Source organism: Ruditapes philippinarum, unplaced genomic scaffold, assembly GCF_026571515.1.
Source record: "Ruditapes philippinarum isolate M1 unplaced genomic scaffold, ASM2657151v2 ctg11933_1_1_1_1, whole genome shotgun sequence".
Taxonomy (NCBI): domain Eukaryota; kingdom Metazoa; phylum Mollusca; class Bivalvia; order Venerida; family Veneridae; genus Ruditapes; species Ruditapes philippinarum.
In genome coordinates, this window is record NW_026865207.1 from 1 (window position 1) to 22,230 (window position 22,230).

Sequence of the window (22,230 nt, forward strand, 5' to 3'; positions counted from 1 at the left end):
CATTCACTTACTTAACCTTGACCTTGATTTTTTGATCTGGTTTTGCACTTGACACATGATCTATATATGATCTATCTTCATGTGTACAATTTATCTTAAAATCCAGGATTTTGTTTGCACACACAACACACACATTTGGAAATAGTGACACTAACTGCCCTTAGTCATTATTAGAACTTTAGTACTAGATTGCTTCTTAGCTAAAAGGGTTTTGTGTGGAAAGGAAAAGCTTTATTAATATTTCATGATGAGATAAAACTGGAAGTAAAATATTACTGGGATATATGATGATAGAGAATGATTTGTTCTAGCTCAATTCAAGATTTAAGGAAGGCAAATAACATGTTGTCATTTAAAGTCTAGCTCTTTTTTCAAGAATTAAATCCAAATGATACATCTATATTGTTTTTATTAATATATTTGAAAAACTTAAAGACAATTAACCCACTGTAGCCTTATTAACTTTAAAAAGTTTTAACCTAATAAATTATCTGAAAAATGTAACAAATTACTCTAATATTTTTATCTACATATTTTTACTGTAAAGGAGAGGTAGTGGAACATTTCATCATTATATATAAAACATTTAAAAAATTATTTTACCTTTTTCTTACTCTCATCTTTCTTTTTGATAGCCACAAATAATTCCTTAATCTTGTGCTGATATCTGTCTATCTTTGTCATATCCACAAATACCTGATCAATATATACAGAGGAACATTTTAACTTTGTCATATCCACAAATACCTGATCAATATATACAGAGGAACATTTTAACTTTGTCATATCCACAAATACATGATCAATATATACAGAGGAACAATTTAACTTTGTCCTATTCACCAATACCTGATCAATATATACAGAGGAACAATTTAACTTTGTCATATCCACAAATACCTGATCAATATATACAGAGGAACATTTTAAGTTTGTCATGTCCACTAGTACCTGATCAATATATACAGAGGAACATTTTAACTTTGTCATATCCACAAATACCTGATCAATATATACAGAGGAACATTTTAACTTTGTCATATCCACAAATACCTGATCAATATATACAGAGGAACATTTTAACTTTGTCATATACACAAATACCTGATCAATATATACAGAGGAACATTTTATCTTTGTCATATCCACAAATACCTGATCAATATATACAGAGGAACATTTTATAAATAGCAACAATAATTACATCAGTCAGTATAGTGTATTGTCTTTTAAAAACAAAACAAATTTATTTACAATACAGACTACACACCACATAACTTAATAAAAAGATAACTCAGAGTTATGGGACCTGAGCCTATCATGTTAGATAATCACCAAATACAAGTCTGTGAAGTTTCAACCCATTCACTTAAGTTGCACACAAAAACTTAACCAAAGTGTTATGGTGATGCCAAAATGAGTACAAAAGCTCTCCCTATTTTTCAAATATCTGTGCTAAATCTTATTATGTATAAGCAAATGAAAACCTCAGTCACCATGGTTGGCAAAATTTATATTAAAAAAAAATGTTAAGTAACTAAATTCTAGAGATAGTAATTATTTGACTAAGCACTAAAATGCTGATGACTGAAAAATGTTGAAATCAAAGCACATTTACCATGAGAGCTTACCCAATAACCAATAGGCATATTTAGATGAAAAGATATAATATACTTATCACCAAGTGGCATATTTAGATGAGAAGATATAGTTCGGCTCATCACCAAGTGGCATATTTAGATGAGAAGATATAATATACCTCATTACCAAAAGGCATATTTAAATGAGAAGATATAGTTTACCTCATCACCAAGTGGCATGATTAGATGAGAAGATATAGTTCACCTCATCACCAAGTGGAATATTTAGATGAAAAGATATAGTTCACCTCATCACCAAGTGGCATATTTAGATGAGAAGATATAGTTTACCTCATCACCAAGTGGAATATTTAGATGAGAAGATATAGTTCACCTCATCACCAAGTGGAATATTTAGATGAGAAGATATAGTTTACCTCATCACCAAGTGGCATATTTAGATAAGAAGATATAGTTCACCTCATCACCAAGTGGAATATTTAGATGAGAAGATATAGTTTACCTCATCACCAAGTGGAATATTTAGATGAGAAGATATAGTTCACCTCATCACCAAGTGGCATATTTAGATGAGAAGATATAGTTCACCTCATCACAAAGTGGCATATTTAGATGAGAAGATATAGTATACCTCATTACCAAGTAGCATATTTAGATGAGAAGATATAGTTTACCTCATCACCAAGTGGCATATTTAAATGAGAAGATATAGTTCACCTCATCACCAAGTGGCCTATTTAGGCAAAAAGATATAGTTTACCTCATCACCAAGTGGCATATTTAGATCTCCTTTCTGCCAGTTCTTTGTCTGACCAAGCAGTAGTAGCAATATTGGTCTTTGAAGTACATCTTTTGTGTAGAGCAGTAATTTCTTACATACATCATCGTTAGCAAAGTTATCAGACAGACCAAACACAATTACATCATTAGCTTTGATTGACAATGTCAGAGCTTCCATGTCTGATGACTCAGGCTGATCTGTGTATGACCTACATGTACAATCATCAGATTAGCTAAATCCCTTATTGAATACAATACTAGATACATAATAAATCACTTATGTTATTTTCTCGTATCAGAACTGAAAATTTGCAAATTTTGAGTCCAATATGCATTATACATGTTACCCCCATCAAGTCAACAAAATCTTGATGCAGATATCATCTTAACTTTGGTTAAAATCCATTTCAAAATATTCATTGAATAATTTATTATATTAATTTATCCTTTATTTGAACAAGTTATTGTCAGTATATCTTGCATATTTAGCATACTGAAAATTAATTGACAATTTTATTTGAGATAGATTATCTGACATGGTTTGTGACAAAGTTACTGAAAAGTTCCCCTGTTTTTATCAACATTTAAGACTGACATTAGACATGTATATCAATATGCTTAATTTTGCTTTGAGATACTTCTTCATTGAAAAAATGGTGCATATATGACTACATAAAAGAACATATAGCCTCTTGTTTTTCAGTTAACATTTCAAAGTTTGATGACGACCGGTAAATCTGAGGTGTGTAGATCTTACACTATATAAACAAGCAGTTATATATACACTTACACTTTGAGGTCATCTTGAGACCTCATATCTGCTAATATAGTTCCAGGATGAACACATTTCTCTGCATCCTTCAAGTCTGGTACGTCTTTAGTAGAGTAAACAAAGAAGACAGAGACCGTTTTCTCCGTTGTGAGGTCAATGAGTTCACGAACACTGTTACGTAGATGACTGTCTACCTCATCCATCTTATCTGATGGCATAGCATCTAAAATATACAAATATGTACAAGCCTCTTAAATACATTTTTACAACAGTTTATACAACATCTGGAATATACAAGTTTATACAACATCTGAAATATATACAAGCCTCTTAAATACATTTATACAAGTTTATACAACATCTGAAATATACAAATATATACAAGCCTCTTAAATACATTTATACAAGTTTATACAACATCTGAAATATACAAATATATACAAGCCTCTTAAATACATTTATACAAGTTTATACTACATCTGAAATATACAAGTATACACAACATCTAAAATGAACGTTGTCAAGACCTGCAAGTTGGACTTTTCTCAAATTGATTTTTGTGAAAATAAATGTTACCTTTAATCTCCTGTAATGACAGCATATGGAAGAATTTCTCACACTGTAGGAATGGAACATTAAGTTCTAGAGCTCTTTTGACCTTCTGATACGACATCATACTTGGATCCTTAACATTCTAGAAAATTATAATCAAAGTATGATTTTAATAGTATACAAGCTTTTTTTCCAAGATAAAAAAAAAATGATTCTAACGATGTCAAGCAATATCTAAATGATCATTGTGAAAATACAGAAAAAATAAAACTGCGTAATTATAAAAATCATATACATATATATATTAAATATTATACAATAATTTCTCTTCAAAATCATAATTAAACTTTCCCAGTAACTAATGTCACATTATTCAGGTTGCATAATCAGAACCTGACCTTTATCATTTTTTCTGGTTGTATAATCAGAACATAACCCATGTCACAGTATTCTGGTTGTATAATCAGAACATAACCTTTATCATTTTTTTTCTGGTTGTATAATCAGAACATGACTAATTTCACAGTATTCTGGTTGTATAATCAGAACATAACCCATGTCACAGTATTCTGGTTGTATAATCAGAACATAACCAATGTCACAGTAATTCTGGTTGTATAATCAGAACATAACCATGTCACACAGTATTATGGTTGTATAATTCCAGAACATAACCCATGTCACAGTATTTGGTTGATATAATCAGAACATAACCCATGTCACAGTATTATGGTTGCATAATCAGAACATAACCAATGTCACAGTATTATGGTTTTGTATAATCAGAACATAACCATGTACAGTATTCTGGTTGTATAATCAGAAATATAACCAATGAATACAGTATTCTGGTGTATAATCAGAACATAACCCATGTCACAGTATTCTGGTTGTATAATAAGAACATAACCCATGTCACAGTATATTCTGGTTGTATAATCAGAACATAACCAATGTCACAGTATTATGGTTGTATAATCAGAACATAACCAATGTCACAGTAATATTCTGGTTGTATAATCAGTAACATAACCATGTCACAGTATTCTGGTTGTTATTATCAGAACATAACCATGTCACAGTATTCTGGTTGTATAATAAAACATAAAAATGTCACAGGTAGTATTCTGGTTGTATAATCAGAACATAACCAATGTCACAGTATTCTGGTTGTATAATCAGAACATAACCCATGTCACAGTATTCTGGTTGTATAATCAAAACATAACAAATGTCACAGTATTCTGGTAGTATAATCAGAACATAACCCATGTCACAGTACTCTGGTAGTATAATCAGAACATAACCTATGTCACAGTATTCTGGTAGTATAATCAGAACATAACCCATGTCACAGTATTCTGGTTGTATAATCAGAACATAACCTATGTCACAGTTTTCTGGTTGTATAATCAGAACATAACCTATGTCACAGTTTTCTGGTTGTAAAATCAGAACATAACCAATGTCACAGTTGTCTGGCTGTATAATCAGAACATGACCAATGTCACAGTATTATGGTTGTATAATCAAAATATAACCTATGTCACAGTATTCTGGTTGTAAAATCAGAACATAACATATGTCACCGTATTATGGTTGTATAATCAAAATATAACCTATGTCACAGTATTATGGTTGTATAATCAAAATATAACCTATGTCACATTATTCTGGTTGTATAATCAGAACATAACCAATGTCACAGTATTCTGGTTGAATAATCAAAACATAACATATGTCACATTATTCTGGTTGTATAATCAGAACATAACCAATGTCACAGTATTCTGGTTGTATAATCAGAACATAACCTATGTCACAGTTTTCTGGTTGTAAAATCAGAACATAACCAATGTCACAGTATTATGGTTGTATAATCAGAATATAACCAATGTCTCTTTTTTTCTGGTTGTATAATCCGAACATAACCTATGTCACAGTTTTCTGGTTGTAAAATCAGAACATGACCAATGTCACAGTATTATGGTTGTATAATCAGAATATAACCTATGTCACAGTACTCTGGTTGTATAATCAGAACATAACCAATGTCACAGTATTCTGGTTGTATAATCAAAACATAACATCTGTCACATTATTCTGGTTGTATAATCAGAACATAACCAATGTCACAGTATTATGGTTGTAAAATCAGAACATAACCAATGTCACAGTATTCTGGTTGTATAATCAGAACATAACCAATGTCACAGTATTCTGGTTGTATAATCAAAACATAACCAATGTCACAGTATTCTGGTTGTATAATCAGAACATAACCAATGTCACATTATTCTGGTTGTATAATCAAAACATAACCTATGTCACAGTTTTCTGGTTGTATAATCAAAACATATTACTCACCCTGCTCTGACAGTCCATACAGGGGATGAAGAAGTCATAATGTACACCAGAGTATGACTCCCGGATCAAAGTCTCAATCATCTCATGTACAATAAACAGGAAGTTCTCTGGTCTGAACCCTTGAGCTCTCACTATCACTTCCTGTTCACTGAAATTATATCATATTTATATCAACAAACAGTTAGAAAATTGTAGATAAAATATTCAATACAAATTTTGAAATACTAGTTGGGGACCATCAACCAGACACTTTTGAACATTTTTCATTAAGATTTCATAACTTCAAAGCTAAAGATCTGAAAATTTGTACTGCTAGGTTCTTCTCCTATCTAACAAACTAGTTTGTTTATTTCTGATTATGTAGACACTTATATCTGAGGCCCATTGAGAAGAATGTCAAAATTACCTAAATTGTCCACACTACAATACCATGTGTCCAGACAGAAATGTACATGACGTTGATTTAATCCAGATAAAAGCTTGTGTATTTAAATTTTTTATTTTTCACACAATAGACAATATATCAGCAGCAAATGCTGAAGTTTTGAATATTCTATTGTTTACTCTGCATATGTAAATAGGTAATACAAGGGGTTAAGTATTGCAATCTTGACGTCCAAATTTTCAACGTCAACATTGTTAAAATAGACATTAAAATATCACAATTTACGGTTGTAAAATGATAAATTTAATTACCAAATTATAGAAGAACATGTATATATTGTTGATAAAAAGGCAACTGAATTATCAACAACCACTGGACCATGAAGAAAACTACATCAGGCATTTTCGGGCTGTCTGGGTTAGATGGTTGTCCAGTGTTGGTGGTCCCTAACCAGTAGAGGTCCTTACGGGACCTGACAACTAAACAGTCAGTTAAAAATCAATGTCTTTGTTTTCATGATAACCTAAGGCTCTGACAGCCAAAAACAGTGTTCATAACATATATTTCTTTGTTGCTTAAGTTCTTAATGGTGAAATCTTTTGCACAGATAAGACAGTGAGATACAACAGTGAAATACAACAATGCGATAAAGCAGTGAAATACAACAGTGAAATAAAAAAAAATAGGATGTAGATCAATAAACATACTCATTTTGTATCATGAGAGCAATATGATTGTTTTTCTTCATAAATGATCCGGTCTTCCAGAGTAACGCCCCTTTAGAGTATTGATGAAGTCGAACCTATAATAAAGAAGATGAATAATATATCGTTAAAACAATCAAGCTCAAAGACTGTCAAATGAAAAACATTTTTCAACATGGGTAAAATTTAAACATGTCTTTTTCGAAAAAAAAAAAGGGAAAGTTTAAAATTTATCAATCCCAATTTCTAACATTTTAAAATTAAAAGCATGTGTTTTTTTCAAATTTAAACCAAATATTTTTTAAACTTGTAGGAGACTAATTATCACAGAGATATTAGACTTCACCTATGGATTGAACATTACAAATCCTATACCCTCCCTATTTAGCTAAGTGGACAGTCTGGTAGACACCAAAACTGTGTTGATGTACATGTTTTACCTGTGCTCGATTAAAGAGACCAGCTGGTAGGTACTGGAACTTGTATACAGTCATTGATTCTCGGATATTCTTCCTAGGATCTGCATGTGGCCAATCATACTGTTATAACAGCATACAAAAATATATGTTATCATTATAAATATAATTATAGCAATGTGTTAATTTTTTAATATAAAGTAAATTTCAATTATCTGAAACAATGTTTACATGCTTGGTTAAAAATAATTAATAATTTTGTTGTCAAAAATGAGCTAGCAACGTGTGCAAAGCAAATTTTGCTGTTGTTTTTGTGAAAAGAAAATTTTGCTGGCTTTAACTATAAAATAAATATTTTTGTTCAAAAATTGAACAAGAACAATCTGTTAGACAGCAAACTCAACTATTCTTAGTGCTTGACAGTTAGGACAAGGGCATAACTCTGTAAAATGGTAACTCAAGAGTAATGGGACCTGTGCACATCAAGATAAATAATACCAGAGAATAAGACAGTGTGTGAAGTTTCAACCAATTCCCTTGAGTAGTCTTGGAACAGGCTCAATCAAACGGAGCCTGCAAAATTTTCAATTTTGCCGTTTTGGACTTTCTTTCGGGATTCCTATTTTCTCTATTTTATTGCACACATTAAACTTAACCAAAGTGTGATAATGGCACTAAACACCAACTACCGGGTGAGTTCAACAGCTTTCCAAATTCTTTAAATAGGCGAGCTAAAGACTAGGAATATAGAAGATAAAAGGTACAGAATCTAGGGACTCTTTGAGAATGTGTATTGTTTTAACAAATCTCTCTCCATACAAAATGCTTGCTAACCTATCTCATGAAGAAATATCATGACACAGGGTGTGAAAAATGTGCTATCCGGCCGCTTACACATAGTCTCCCCTAAATAGTGAACAGTTCTGAACCGTGACAATCAAATAAAAAACTTTCTGTATAAAAGTGTATAAAATCTAGCAGGTGTTGTTACCTCTGGTTCACCATCCGGGAGCAGACATGGTACAATACTGGCTTCTTCATCAGGTAGTGAACATGTCAGGTCAAACTCTTCTGTTAACCGTAGTAACCAGGGGTGTAGCTCACTAGGATAATCCTCCCATACTTTACTTATGTCCTTCAACAACATTTTACCATCCTAAAAAACCAAAACAAAATTATATACTCTCTCGTATTGTAATCTTTTGTATTTATAAACAGAAATAACAAGAGGGCCATGATGGCCCTGAGTACGCTCACCTGTATAAAGGCACCCGGAGCTGGGCCAGTTTAAACCCCAGGGCTTTTATTTGAACAAACTTGGAAGACACCCAATAGAAGATGTTTCATGATGTTAATTTTTTACTACACACATATAATGAAAAACAACGATCTACCCTCCCCCTTCTGCCCTTTGAACCCCCCCCCCCCCCGGCAGGGCCAATTTTAACCCAAGGGCTTTTATTTGAACAAACTTGGTAGACACCCATAAGAAGATGTTTCATGCTGAGCATCTAAGCTCTATAGCTCATTGGGTTTTTTAAAAGAAAACATATAAAGAAAATCAATTAACACCTGGGGCGGGCCCAATTTTGACTCCACGGCTTTTATTTGAACAAACTTTGTAGAGACACTCACTAGAAGATGTTTCATGCTTAATACCTAAACTCCAGCTATTTGGGTTTTTTCAAAGAAGATTTTTTAAGTTTTTGCTATACACATATAAGGAAAATCAATGACCCCCGCGGCGGGCCAATTTTGACCCCACGGCTTTTATTTGAACAAACTTGGTAGACATCCATTAGAACATTTTTCATGCTAAAGATCTTAGCTCTAGCTCTTTGAGTTCTTTAAAAGAAGATTTTTTAAGTTTTTACTATATGCATATAGGGAAAATCAATGACCCCCTGGGGCGAGGCCAATTTTGACCCCAGGGCTTTTATTTGAACAACTTTGGTAGACACTCATTAGAAGATGTTTCATGCTAAATATCTTAGATCTAGCTCTATGGGTTCTTTAAAAGAACATTTTTTAAGTTTTTACTATATGCATATAGGGAAAATCAATGACCCCCTGGGGCGGGGCCAATTTTGACCCCAGGGCTTTTATTTGAACAATCTTGGTAGACACTCACTAGAAGATATTTCATGCCAAATATCTAAGCTCTAGCTCGTTGGGTTTTTTAGAAGAAGATGTTTACAGTTTTTTCTTTTGGTTGCCATGGAATGGAATTCTTTGAACAACTTTGTTAAGGCTTCACACAAGGAACATCCCTGTGAAGTTTCATTATGATCTGCCTTATGGTTTCAGAGGAGATGTCGTTTGAAAAGTGTGAACGGACAAGGGATGACATATGACGGACGACAGACGACGGACGAAGAGTGATCCTAATAGCTCACCCTGAGCATATGCTCAGGTGAGCTAAAAACCCAAGCTTGTGTACAAGAAAAGGTAATAATAATATACCTTGACAGCACCTTGATGTACTGTAACTAAACATGCCATTACATCCACTATCCACTGTGGATAAATCACAATCATGTCTCGTAGAAAATCTGTATCAAAAAACTGTACAGCACCTAAATCATGCAGGAATTGTACCGCTTGAATCAACTGTAATAAATATCATAAAAAATATATTATATAATTATCAACTACACAAACTTTTCTATTGGAGATAGAAAAGTTTGTGTAGTTGATAATTATAAATTAACTGTTTCCAGATAGAATCTAAAATATATTATAGTTTGTATTATTGCAAAATATATCACAATGAAAGTTCATTTTATATTTTTTTTCTCTACTAAGTAAAATTAATGGCTTATATTGAGATTGTACGAATTTTATGGTTAAAGTATATTGTATCTGAAGCAGTCAAGATTTATACTGGATATACATTCTTAGTTCCATTATTCCTGTAAATGCATATATAGAAGTAAGGACAAAATATTCTGGAATATAATAAAAACAACATATAAATGACTTTAAAATTGAACATTGTGTAGAATAGGAAGCCAGGATTATTCTGTGATGTTGCAATAGCAAGTTACATAACCCTGTGTCTAACCAGTGAAATATGATATTGGTAACTATAAATCTTCTACCAGTTGCTTAGCAAGTAAAGTTGGTACTGATCATTTATCTTACACAAAATATTTAAAGTCATCAGGAGAGATAAGTCAACATTTGTTTATATAAGTCTATTAAGATTCTTTCAGAATTAACCATATAAAGATAAGACTGAAGTATTATAAATTACCTCCCCTCTGTCAAATATACCACATGTAGCGCTGATAGTTTCTAGTTGTTTGAATGGTAGAATATCTACTTTTTTCTCCTCATGATAAGCAATCAGACGTTTTTCTAGTGTAAGCCAAGCTTCAGGAATTTTTTCACCCATGTATTTCTGCTGTAAAGTATTGCTTATGATGGTTTGTCTGAGATCATCCACCCCCTGAAATACACAATACTTAATGAACCTTACAACAATCCACCCCCCTGAAATAAACAATACTTAATGAACCTTACAACAATCCACCCCCTGAAACAAACAATACTTAATGAACTTTACTACAATCCACCCCTTGAAATAAACAATACTTAATGAACCTTACAACAATCCACCCCCTGAAATAAACAATACTTAATGAATCTTACAACAATCCACCCCTGAAATAAACAATACTTAATGAACCTTACAACAATCCACCCCCTGAAATAAACAATACTTAAATGAACCTAAACAACAATCCACCCCCTGAAATAAACAATACTTAATGAACCTTACAACAATCCCACCCCTTGAAATAAACAATACTTAATGAACCTTACAACAATCCACCCCCTGAAATAAAACAATGCTAAATGAAACTTACAACAAAGATACCTCATAGTTGTTCAAACAAATGTTACATCACAATCAAGCTCAAATTTTAACTAAGTTATAAAAACTGTGCTGATAAATCATTGAGTTTAAACTATGAGAAAACTAATAGCAGAGTGCATTGATAAAAAATCTTTATGTAGGTGACAGGGAAAAAAAACCTATATGAAATGCATTTTTAAATGTTTGTTTGTTTGATTTTACGCCTTTTTTCCTAACAGTTATTTTAACAAGTAAAAATTTTAGTTCATATAGCAGGTAGTGTCCTAACCATCGTTCCCCTGGAGAGTAACACCAGTACTAGACTACCCTTCCTCCACACTAAACTACCAAAGCATCTCTTGGGGATCGAACCCACATTAGAGTGGTAACTGGATTAGAAGTCATCGACTCTAACCTCTCGACCACGGAGGCGTTAAAAAAATATAAACTGATACTGCTTAACAATATTTGTTCATTATCATCATTATATCTTTACTAATAAGCTACAACTATTTATGAATGACTTACAATTCCTGTGTATGAGCTGACATAATGAAATCCAACAATTTGAGGGTACCTAGCTTTAAGGTTCACTTCTGGCAGACGAAACTTCTCCACCTAAAATATAATCATACATATCCTATATTTCCTCTTAGCATTGATGTCAATATTGATTTTTTTTTGCATTCATTTACATTTAATGTCTAAAACTTTTATTTTTGCAAACTAAATACAAATGCTTTAAAAGATACAATTTTTACTGTTTTCTAAATTGAAATAGTTCTTGTTTGATGTTTGTTTCATAGGTGTTCTATGGTGTTTAAACATGTGTATATACACATATGTTGTTAAGGTTACAACAATATCATAGGGAGTATTTAGAAAGCCAAAATGAGGTTAGTTTTCAATGGCCAAACAGTATCTTTCAGCTTATAATATCAGAAAATAGAAATGACAGCATATATAGCACTCCTGTCATCATCATATCACATAACTGGTGAATCATACTATTGGGACCTTGCCCAGACTGGTTGTGTGCTTGTTTTTTCGTGCTGTTTTTTTACTCCTATGTTTGGTAACATCTCATTGGTAGATCAACCAAACCTGTTTTCCCAACCAATTTCTTTGCAGGTGACCAACTACTTGTAATGTCACATGAATACTGAATTAGCAGTGAGAGACAAATGACCATTAGATTCAATGTTCAAGATCAATTGGCACTAAGAAATTATGTTTAAACCGATGATCGAACCAGGAACCCTTGATTACTCCTTATCTTAATCCAAGACTTGCCAATGGATATTACCTGTCATTCACTTGGACTCTCTATAAAGTCCATCATCATTTCTAATGAAAATATCATGCATACATGTTTATATTGGTTGGTATTTAAAATTTACTCTTGTGTGAAAAACTTTGTGTTCAGCAAATTTTAAAGTAGTATACAATCACAAAACTTAACCTGGTTTTGACAGGACTTTTCTATACAACTAATAGAATCTTTTAACCCTTCCTACATCAAGTATAGGAGCTTTACTTTACCTTGTCAATATGTGGACCTACAACAAGTATGGGAGCTTTTACTTTACCTTGTCTATATGTGTTCCTACAACAAGTATCGGAGCTTTTACTTTACCTTGTCAATATGTGTTCCTACATCAAGTATCGGAGCTTTTACTTTACCTTGTCTATATGTGTTCCTACAACAAGTATGGGAGCTTTTTACTTTACCTTGTCTATATGTGTTCCTACAACAAGTATAGAGCTTTTACTTTACCTTGTCAATATGTATTCCTACATCAAGTATCGGAGCTTTTACTTTACCTTGTCAATATGTGTTCCTACAACAAGTATAGAAGCTTTTACTTTACCTTGTCTATATGTGTTCCTACAACAAGTATGTGAGCTTTTACTTTACCTTGTCTATATGTGTTCCTACAACAAGTATAGGAGCTTTACTTTACCTTGTCAATATGTGTTCCTACATCAAGTATCGAAGCTTTTACTTTACCTTGTCAACATGTGTTCCTACAACAAGTATAGGAGCTTTACCTTTCCTTGTCTATATGTGTTCCTACAACAAGTATGGGAGCTTTTACTTTACCTTGTCTATATGTGTTCCTACAATAAGTATAGGAGCTTTACTTTACCTTGTCAATATGTGTTCCTACAACAAGTATGGGAGCTTTTACTTTACCTTGTCTGTATGTGTTCCTACAACAAGTATAGGAGCTTTACCTTTCCTTGTCTATATGTGTTCCTACAACAAGTATTGGAGCTTTACTTTACCTTGTCTATATGTGTTCCTACAACAAGTATAGGAGCTTTACTTTACCTTGTCAATATGTGTTCCTACATCAAGTATCGAAGCTTTTACTTTACCTTGTCAACATGTGTTCCTACAACAAGTATAGGAGCTTTACCTTTCCTTGTCTATATGTGTTCCTACAACAAGTATGGGAGCTTTTACTTTACCTTGTCTATATGTGTTCCTACAATAAGTATAGGAGCTTTACTTTACCTTGTCAATATGTGTTCCTACAACAAGTATTGGACCTTTAATTTACCTTGTCTATATGTGTTCCTACAATAAGTATAGGAGCTTTACTTTACCTTGTCAATATGTGTTCCTACAACAAGTATGGGAGCTTTTACTTTACCTTGTCTGTATGTGTTCCTACAACAAGTATAGGAGCTTTACCTTTCCTTGTCTATATGTGTTCCTACAACAAGTATTGGAGCTTTTACTTTACCTTGTCAATATGTGTTCCTACAACAAGTATGGGAGCTTTTACTTTACCTTGTCAATATGTGTTCCTACAACAAGTATTGGACCTTTAATTTACCTTGTCTATATGTGTTCCTACAACAAGTATAGGAGCTTTACCTTTCCTTGTCTATATGTGTTCCTACAACAAGTTTTGGAGCTTTTACTTTACCTTGTCTATATGTGTTCCTTCAACAAGTATGGGAGCTTTATTTTACCTTGTCTATATGTGTTCCAACAACAAGTATAGGAGCTTTTACCTTACCTTGTCTATATGTGTTCCTACAACAAGTATTATCCTTGTCTATATGTGTTCCTACAACAAGTACGGGAGCTTTTACTTTTACCTTGTCTATATGTGTTCCTACAACAAGTATGGGAGCTTTAACTTTACCTTGTCTATTTGTGTTCCTAAAACAAGTACGGGAGCTTTTACTTTACCTTGTCTATATGTGTTCCAACAACAAGTATAGGAGCTTTTACTTTACCTTGTCTGTATGTGTTCCTACAACAAGTACGGGAACTTTTATTTTACCTTGTCTATATGTGTTCCTACAACAAGTATAGGGGCTTTAACTTTACCTTGTCTATATGTGTTCCTACAAGTATAGGAGTTTTTACATTACCTTGTCTATATGTGTTCCTACAACAAGTATGGGAGCTTTTACTTTACCTTGTCTATATGTGTTCCTACAACAAGTATGGGAGCTTTTACTTTACCTTGTCTATATGTGTTCCTACAACAAGTATGGGAGCTTTTACTTTACCTTGTCTATATGTGTTCCTACAACAAGTATGGGAGCTTTAACTTTACCTTGTCTATATGTGTTCCTACAACAAGTATGGAGCTTTTACGTTACCTTGTCAATATGTGTTCCTACAACAAGTATAGGAGCTTTTACTTTACCTTGTCTATATGTGTTCCTACAACAAGTATGGGAGCTTTTGGAGCATGGCAGGCTATAGAACTGAGCCAAAAATCCAAACCAGCATGCTCATACCCTTGTCTTACATTCCATAGGAGAAGGTACACTGCTCGATTAGACAGAAAAAACTGAAAATATATATAAAATGTGAATTACAAAAAATCACTTCTAAAAAGCTTGAAATAGTAAATGATTTATAAAATTAATGTTTCTCTGGAGCTATAATGTCAAATGAAGGAATATACGTCATCTGAAAATTATACACCTGAGATTGATAGATGCTCATCTAAAATATTCTAAGAATATGCAATCTAGTTTAAGAGCATTGAGAAAATTCCATTTTTGTAACAGAAACATTCAAATGTTTCAAAATAAATCTCTTTGGTTTTTGCCTAGTATTTTGTTATGACACATCATGTTATAGTATACATTTTCACAAAGATTTCAAGAATATTTCCAGAATGTTACCTGGTGTGTGTTGTAATACACTGTCTGACCAGCAAAGTCCCAAACACTGAACATAAGTTGATCTGAGGTTTCCTGGATAGGTATATTCCATGTTTTAATATCAATACCGTCTGTGATTGGTTCATCATGATCCATGTAGGCACGATAACGTTGACTCATCAATGATTGTACCAAACTGTAACATTATCATTGTAATGATAACTCACTTTAAGCTACAAGCAGGGGATCTTCATTTGACAAAGCTTACATTTTTACATATAGTTCAGATTTTAACTTTACATCATAAGAATGCATTAAATGAAACAATATGGACCTAAAGTATGAGTGTATAAGCATATCAGTATGAAGTTTTACCCTTCCTGTCTTACATGTAACATGATACTGAATGTTTGTAGTCACTTTCTTTGGATATCTGTGAAATTGATATAATATATATACATGTACATGGCTTCTGTCAATTTATGAAGCAATTTCATTTCACAAATATAGGAAGTTTACGTGTATTATAAAGAAATTATAGGGATTCTTGGCAGGTTATATGGCTGTATATAATCAGTCGTTTGCAATATAACCTGAGCCACTTTATTCAAACAACCATTTATACAGGGCCATATAACCCATCGCAGATTCTTTTATCAAAGAAATAATTTTAAAATATTTTTACCTTGTCATACCATTGTCACAAATCTTTATATTATAAAGCCTTACCTTTATCAGAGAGATAATTTTAAACCATTTTTACCTTGTCTTGCCTGCTCCCCCTAATCCAACCATCATTAATTTAGTTCTTTTACATTGTACAGCTCCAAGTCTCAAACGTTTCAAGTAGCCAATGACAGCAAGAAATCCTCGTGAAACTATTTCCTTCGGAGGTGTATTCAATGCTGTACATTCTTTCAAATGTAGTTCTATATAACAAAACAACAGTATTTTATTTCAAAATATTCTTTTTAATAAATAAAGATACAGTAAACTCCGCTTATAACGAACTCATTGGGACATTCAAAATCTGTTCCTTATATCCGGAGTTTCTTGTAAGCATATAGCGAATTAGTTCCTTGTATCAGCAGTTTTTTTATCGAACATATTTACATATAACGAACTGATTGCTTACCATTGTCCGCCATTTTGAAGAGCATTTGATTAAGAAATATTAGTCATTTATTTCTATTTGAGACACAATACCCTACAGCGTACTTTTTGGAATTTGAAAATCATTGCTATTTCAGTTTTAATCCCTATCTCAATTTCTCATAAAATATAAAATTTTGTTTCTAAACTCTTTTTCGTTTTCTTTCCATGATTGAGAATAAACAAGATTTTCGATTTTTCCTTCCTTTTATATTGAATATCTTCTATTATAATTTAAGGGTGACTTTTACTAATGTAAGATATAGATATCTTTTCATTTAAATCAAACGTACTTTGCAGTTTGCAATGGATCATGCTTGCAATCATGCGTGATTATGTTGAAAACCAATTATAAATTATTATAATTATTTTACTCGAGCAAAACTATTGAAGAAAAGAAATAAATAACCGTTTTATCTTGGTGAAAAAAGCTCATGCTCAAAATTTCCTAAATAGAAAACTATACAAATTCATTTTAATAGATGTATTGAAGTACAACGATAAATGGTACATTCGGCCGAGTTTTGATCCGTGCCAATGAAAACGAAAGTTGAAAATGCTGGATCTACACTTTGTATTTACGAATAGACAATATTTTGGAGTTCGTTATAAAAGTGTAATTTTCTGTACTTTTAACTAAACTGGGACTAATAAATGAGTTCCTTATAAGCGATAATTCCTTATAACTGTGTTCGCTATTACCGTATGTTTTTATATTAATAAAGAAGGGCAAAATTCATGCCAAAAAATATTGTTCTTTATAAATGGAAGTTCGCTATAACGGTGTTAGCTATAAGTGAAGTTTACTGTATATAAATAAAATATTAGTTTTTTCCAAACATAATTATATGTTGAAACCTTATTTACCTCACAGAAGTATAACATGTTTATGCATTTATTTTGATTATATAGAGAACAAATTTATAATACTGCATGTTTGTAATGTCGCTATTCATTGGACAATCATGACATGATGTAATCTGTATATGCAACTACTGTCAATTTATGAAGTAATTTCAATTTTTCCTCTTAAATTGGAAATTTGCAGTATAAAGAACTAGTTTTTGATATTCCTGACAGGCTATATAACTGTTTGCAAAATAACCCTCACCTTGCAGCTTGGGTAATATTTCCAAACAACTGTTTATACAGGGTCATATAACCCATTAAAAAAAATCTTTATAGCATATATTATATGAGTAACATAGTTACCATACACGAGTTATATGATCTATCTTTTTTATTCAACAGCTTTATACTCCAACACTCTGCTTTATGTTTATTTGAGTGCGATAATCCTGTGAATGATCCCATTGTGTGATGAGCATTATATAACAGTACCCCATCCTCACCTGTATATTGTTTATATTGTGGTTTAAAACCATGAACCAGAATGAGCATTATAATATTATGTCAGTCTCTAATATACATACGTTTCAAAGGTAGGGCAGCTAGTTCTGCTGACAAGGTGACCATCTTTAGATTATAGGATAGATCTATCTCATTGAGGTTTGTAAACACTTTAATCTCGTCAGGAACCATTGTGATACCATGGTAACGTAAAACTAACTTCTTCAATGCCTTAAGATTGAACAAAACTGGCGGGATACCGCCACCTATAAAATAAATCAACATTAACACATGAACATTCAACACATGTTACATTTATATCATATGTAAGTTTATTCAATATTTTAAGGATTCATTTTCATAGAGTGGTATAAAATTAAATATTTTGCAAGTTGCGCCTTTTTTTAAAGAAAAACCTTAAACTTTCAGTGTATTATATTCTTTAAACAATTCTAAAGACTTCTCTTTTATTTTTGCTTATTGGCTGAACCTAGAAGGAAAATTATGGCAAGACACCAGTGAAAATGCAAAATAAGTTTCACATTTGGTCACGGACCATCAATTGGACAAGTTTGAAAATTCTTTAGGACAGATTTCGAAATTCTAATGCTAGATGAATATTTGACAAAGTACAGCTATGTTATTCTCCAAAATGAAGAGCTAATTTGTTTATTTTCAATTATAATCTAAGGTCTGTGCACAGGGGGTATCAGAAATACATGAAATGTCCTCACTACAAGTCAGATATGTATGACTTTATTTAACAATATTCTCATAACATATACATGTTCTAAAATTGTGAATATTTTGTTGTTAACCAAGCAAATAATTGTATAGCTAGTCAAAGTGATCAGGTATTCACTCTTGATGTCAGAATTTCCAAATGTCAATGTTTCAGTTAAAGACATATTGGTATTAACATTTAAGAAAGTTTAAATCCAATTGATTTATCAATTATAGAAGAAACATGAATTTAGTGTTAATAAAAAAGTGACTGACTGACTGACTGATAGCCACTGATCGATGAATGCAATTACATGAAGTGTTTTGGGGACTATTCAGATTTGATGGTCATCCAGTTTTGGTGGTCCCCAACCAGTTCAGTGAAAAATGATTTTTGCAGTGAAAATACGGAAAATAAAAACATGCATCTGATTTTGCGAATATTTCAATAAACCATCTTATAACATTTCATATCATTATATTGTATAATAAAAAATGTTTATAAGACTTTTTGTCTATTTATTACAACCAAGACATTTAAAGTTAAAGTAGGCTTTTATTCTATTAATTCCTATAATGAAAAGACAGCTTACTTTTCTCAAAGGCAAATGATCCCTTTCCAAATCTTGGATACATCGGGAACAGTCTGTCGTTAGTGAGAACTTGAACCTCATCTGGTGTCAGGGTACTTGATTCATCTACATCAGCTTTTTTAAACATCTTTGCTTGCTCCTGTAAAATAAATGAAAAACTTGACAAGTTAATATATATTGTATAAGATGAATTTCTAATCCCCTATGTCATCAATTGTGTACACTTAATGCAAAATTACTTCAGACAAATCAACCTTAATGATCATATCAAAAAGTTATATTAGTTAGTTCAGCATTTTTCTTTCTAAGACTCAATGTATCTAAAATGGAAGACTGAATGCAGGCGCTGATCAGCTGTCATATCTAAAGCTATTTTATACATGTTCAGAATATAAATCTTATTAATAAAGCTGATGTTAAGTAATAACAATAATTTAAATTGTAACTTACAGCTATATCTATATTCATGGTGACATTATTAAACTGTAGCTGTTTCATGAAGGCAATCACTGACTGGTATGTTGTTGCTGGTACCCACGGAACACCACTCAAGTCAAGGTACTCAAGTTGAAGGTCACCCAACTCTTCTGGTATCTTCTCTATCAGATTAAGACCAAGGTTTAAAACCTTGAGCTCCATCAGGTTTCGAAGTTGATCTAGACCCTCCACAACACCAATATTTTCAGCATACAGCTCCTCAAGTTTGACAAGCTTAAATATACAGCCAGGCAGACCTTCCATGTTGTTGTTGGAGATGTTCAATGATGTTAAAGAATGACTCACATTTTCAAAGTCAGATGGAAGTGTTTTCAGTCTAAAAAAGTAATAATATTCTTTCTTTTGTTTCATTTGATATATTAGACACTAGAAAACTGATAAATAAGACAAGCCAAATAGATTAGAGATATTAAGGGTAAATATTACAATGTCAGTCTTTTAATTATAAACAAATTATATCATGTCTCATGATGTGTGGTAATACAAGTCAAATTTCCAACAAGTATCACAATATATCAAATCAATGAATCCACAAACAGTTTATCAAAAACAAGAGTCATCAGTAAGAAATATCTCCACTATTATGAGTACTAGTGCCTGGAAAATGCGATGATGGTCATTAACAAGTATGCAAAGTTTCAAAGCAATACCTCAATGGGTATAGGAAATATGTGGGGTGGTACGAAAAACTTAACCAAAAGTGTTAAGCAGACGCTATCTGGGTGAGTAGGATAGCTGTTCCTGTTACATATATATAATGGTAACAGGTTGAGCTAAAAATGAAATATGTATCTATTTTAAATTCATAAATATATGTTATCCTAAATTCTAATTTCATTGAGACAGTCCGTAAAATAAAGATACAAAACTATGATACCTGTTACTAGACAAGTCAATCTCAGTGAGAACTGTAAGGTTTCCAATACCTTTCGGAACTTCAGTAAAATTATTCTTTGAGAGATTTAGGTATTCCAGAGCCTTAAACTTTGTAAACAAATCTGGAGGTAATGACTTTATTTTATTGTTCTGAAAGTCAAGGCGTGTCATAAACATGTAAACATTGTCAAACTGCTCAACGGGAAATTCCTGCAAATTGTTATTTGCCATAGATGACCCAGCATGACCTTTACATCTGATGAATAAATCTCCCTCTGAGAATAGATGAGCCACCTGTTTATCTTTCAATGTTGAAGTAAACACATCCATGACTTCCTATAGTACATACAAAATCATCATTTAATATACATCAATTATATAGAAAAACTATTTTACAAATGAACAACATTTATCAAAATTACAATGTAAACACTTATTTGAATATTGTTTAACACAACAAACATATTTAATGCCCAACTAAGGTTTGCATCAATAAATCAATTTTATTTTTGAAAATAAAACACAAGAAGCTCCGCAATGCGATGAAAACCAGGTTTTCAACCACCAAGTATTAATGTGACAGGAATTGGGAATGAAATATAATCCCAAGTTGCCTATAAGCTTTGCGCATACTAAGTTTGATATCAAAAGGTCTTAGCTAATTTAAGTTATTATGCAGAGAACTAATTTCTAATTTTTAGCAACAGTTGACACCCGCCCACCCAAGTAGCGTCTTGATATAAGCTACCCACATATTTATATTTGTGTCAATAGGTCTAAGCAAACTCAAGTTATTGAGCAGTTTTTTACAGTACATTAGACTTCTAACATTTTATTCCTAGAGATGAGATCAGATTGTAACAAGAAATGTCGAAGCACATATGCCCCCTCCCCCCTTTCTAGCCCTTGACTCATATTATTGGTAATTTTGTTATAGCAAATTGCCAAAAATGGGTACATGGAAGTGGTCAGTTATAGAAAAAAAATGACCTACCAGTTATAACCAATCAAAATGTAAAACATAAAGACCTTGACCTTTGAACTTGTGACTCCATTATGACTAATCAATATGTGAAATATTAAAACTGTGATAAAAAGTTTTCAAAGTAATAAGCGGAAACCATATTTACATTTAAGGTCCCTGTGACCTTGATCTTTGAACTAGTGATCCTAAAATAAATTGGGGTCATCTACTACTTAAAAACAATCACAATGTGAAATATTAAGTGATAATGATCACTGTGATAAACAGCTTTCAAGATAATGAGCAGAAACCATGCTAACATTCAATGCCCCTGTGACCTTGACCTTTGACCCAGTGACCCAAAATCAATAGAGGTCATCTACTAGTTATGACCAATCAGTTTAGAAAATATGAAGATTTTGTGATACTAAGGTTTCAAGGTAGTAAATGGAAACCGTCCTGACATGTAAGGCCCCTGTGACCTCAACCTTTCAA

General features: G+C 32.3%; 1 protein-coding gene across 1 annotated transcript in view; it reads right to left on the reverse strand.

Moving 5' to 3' along the window:
• Positions 1 to 575: 575 nt before the first annotated feature.
• Positions 576 to 22,230, reverse strand: part of LOC132728169 (probable serine/threonine-protein kinase pats1) — a 28,884-nt gene continuing 7,229 nt past the window's right edge. Inside the window, exons 7-24 of the mRNA XM_060713796.1 lie at positions 20,773 to 21,107; positions 19,848 to 20,211; positions 19,398 to 19,536; positions 18,165 to 18,347; positions 16,343 to 16,508; positions 15,601 to 15,775; positions 15,114 to 15,260; positions 11,968 to 12,057; positions 10,834 to 11,028; positions 10,041 to 10,187; positions 8,569 to 8,733; positions 7,602 to 7,700; positions 7,165 to 7,259; positions 6,073 to 6,220; positions 3,730 to 3,847; positions 3,172 to 3,376; positions 2,362 to 2,590; positions 576 to 696 (exon numbers count right to left, since the gene is read on the reverse strand). Coding sequence (XP_060569779.1) covers positions 595 to 696; positions 2,362 to 2,590; positions 3,172 to 3,376; positions 3,730 to 3,847; positions 6,073 to 6,220; positions 7,165 to 7,259; positions 7,602 to 7,700; positions 8,569 to 8,733; positions 10,041 to 10,187; positions 10,834 to 11,028; positions 11,968 to 12,057; positions 15,114 to 15,260; positions 15,601 to 15,775; positions 16,343 to 16,508; positions 18,165 to 18,347; positions 19,398 to 19,536; positions 19,848 to 20,211; positions 20,773 to 21,107 — 3,102 coding nt within the window. The 3' untranslated portion in view covers positions 576 to 594. The remainder of the gene's footprint in view (positions 697 to 2,361; positions 2,591 to 3,171; positions 3,377 to 3,729; positions 3,848 to 6,072; positions 6,221 to 7,164; positions 7,260 to 7,601; positions 7,701 to 8,568; positions 8,734 to 10,040; positions 10,188 to 10,833; positions 11,029 to 11,967; positions 12,058 to 15,113; positions 15,261 to 15,600; positions 15,776 to 16,342; positions 16,509 to 18,164; positions 18,348 to 19,397; positions 19,537 to 19,847; positions 20,212 to 20,772; positions 21,108 to 22,230) is intronic.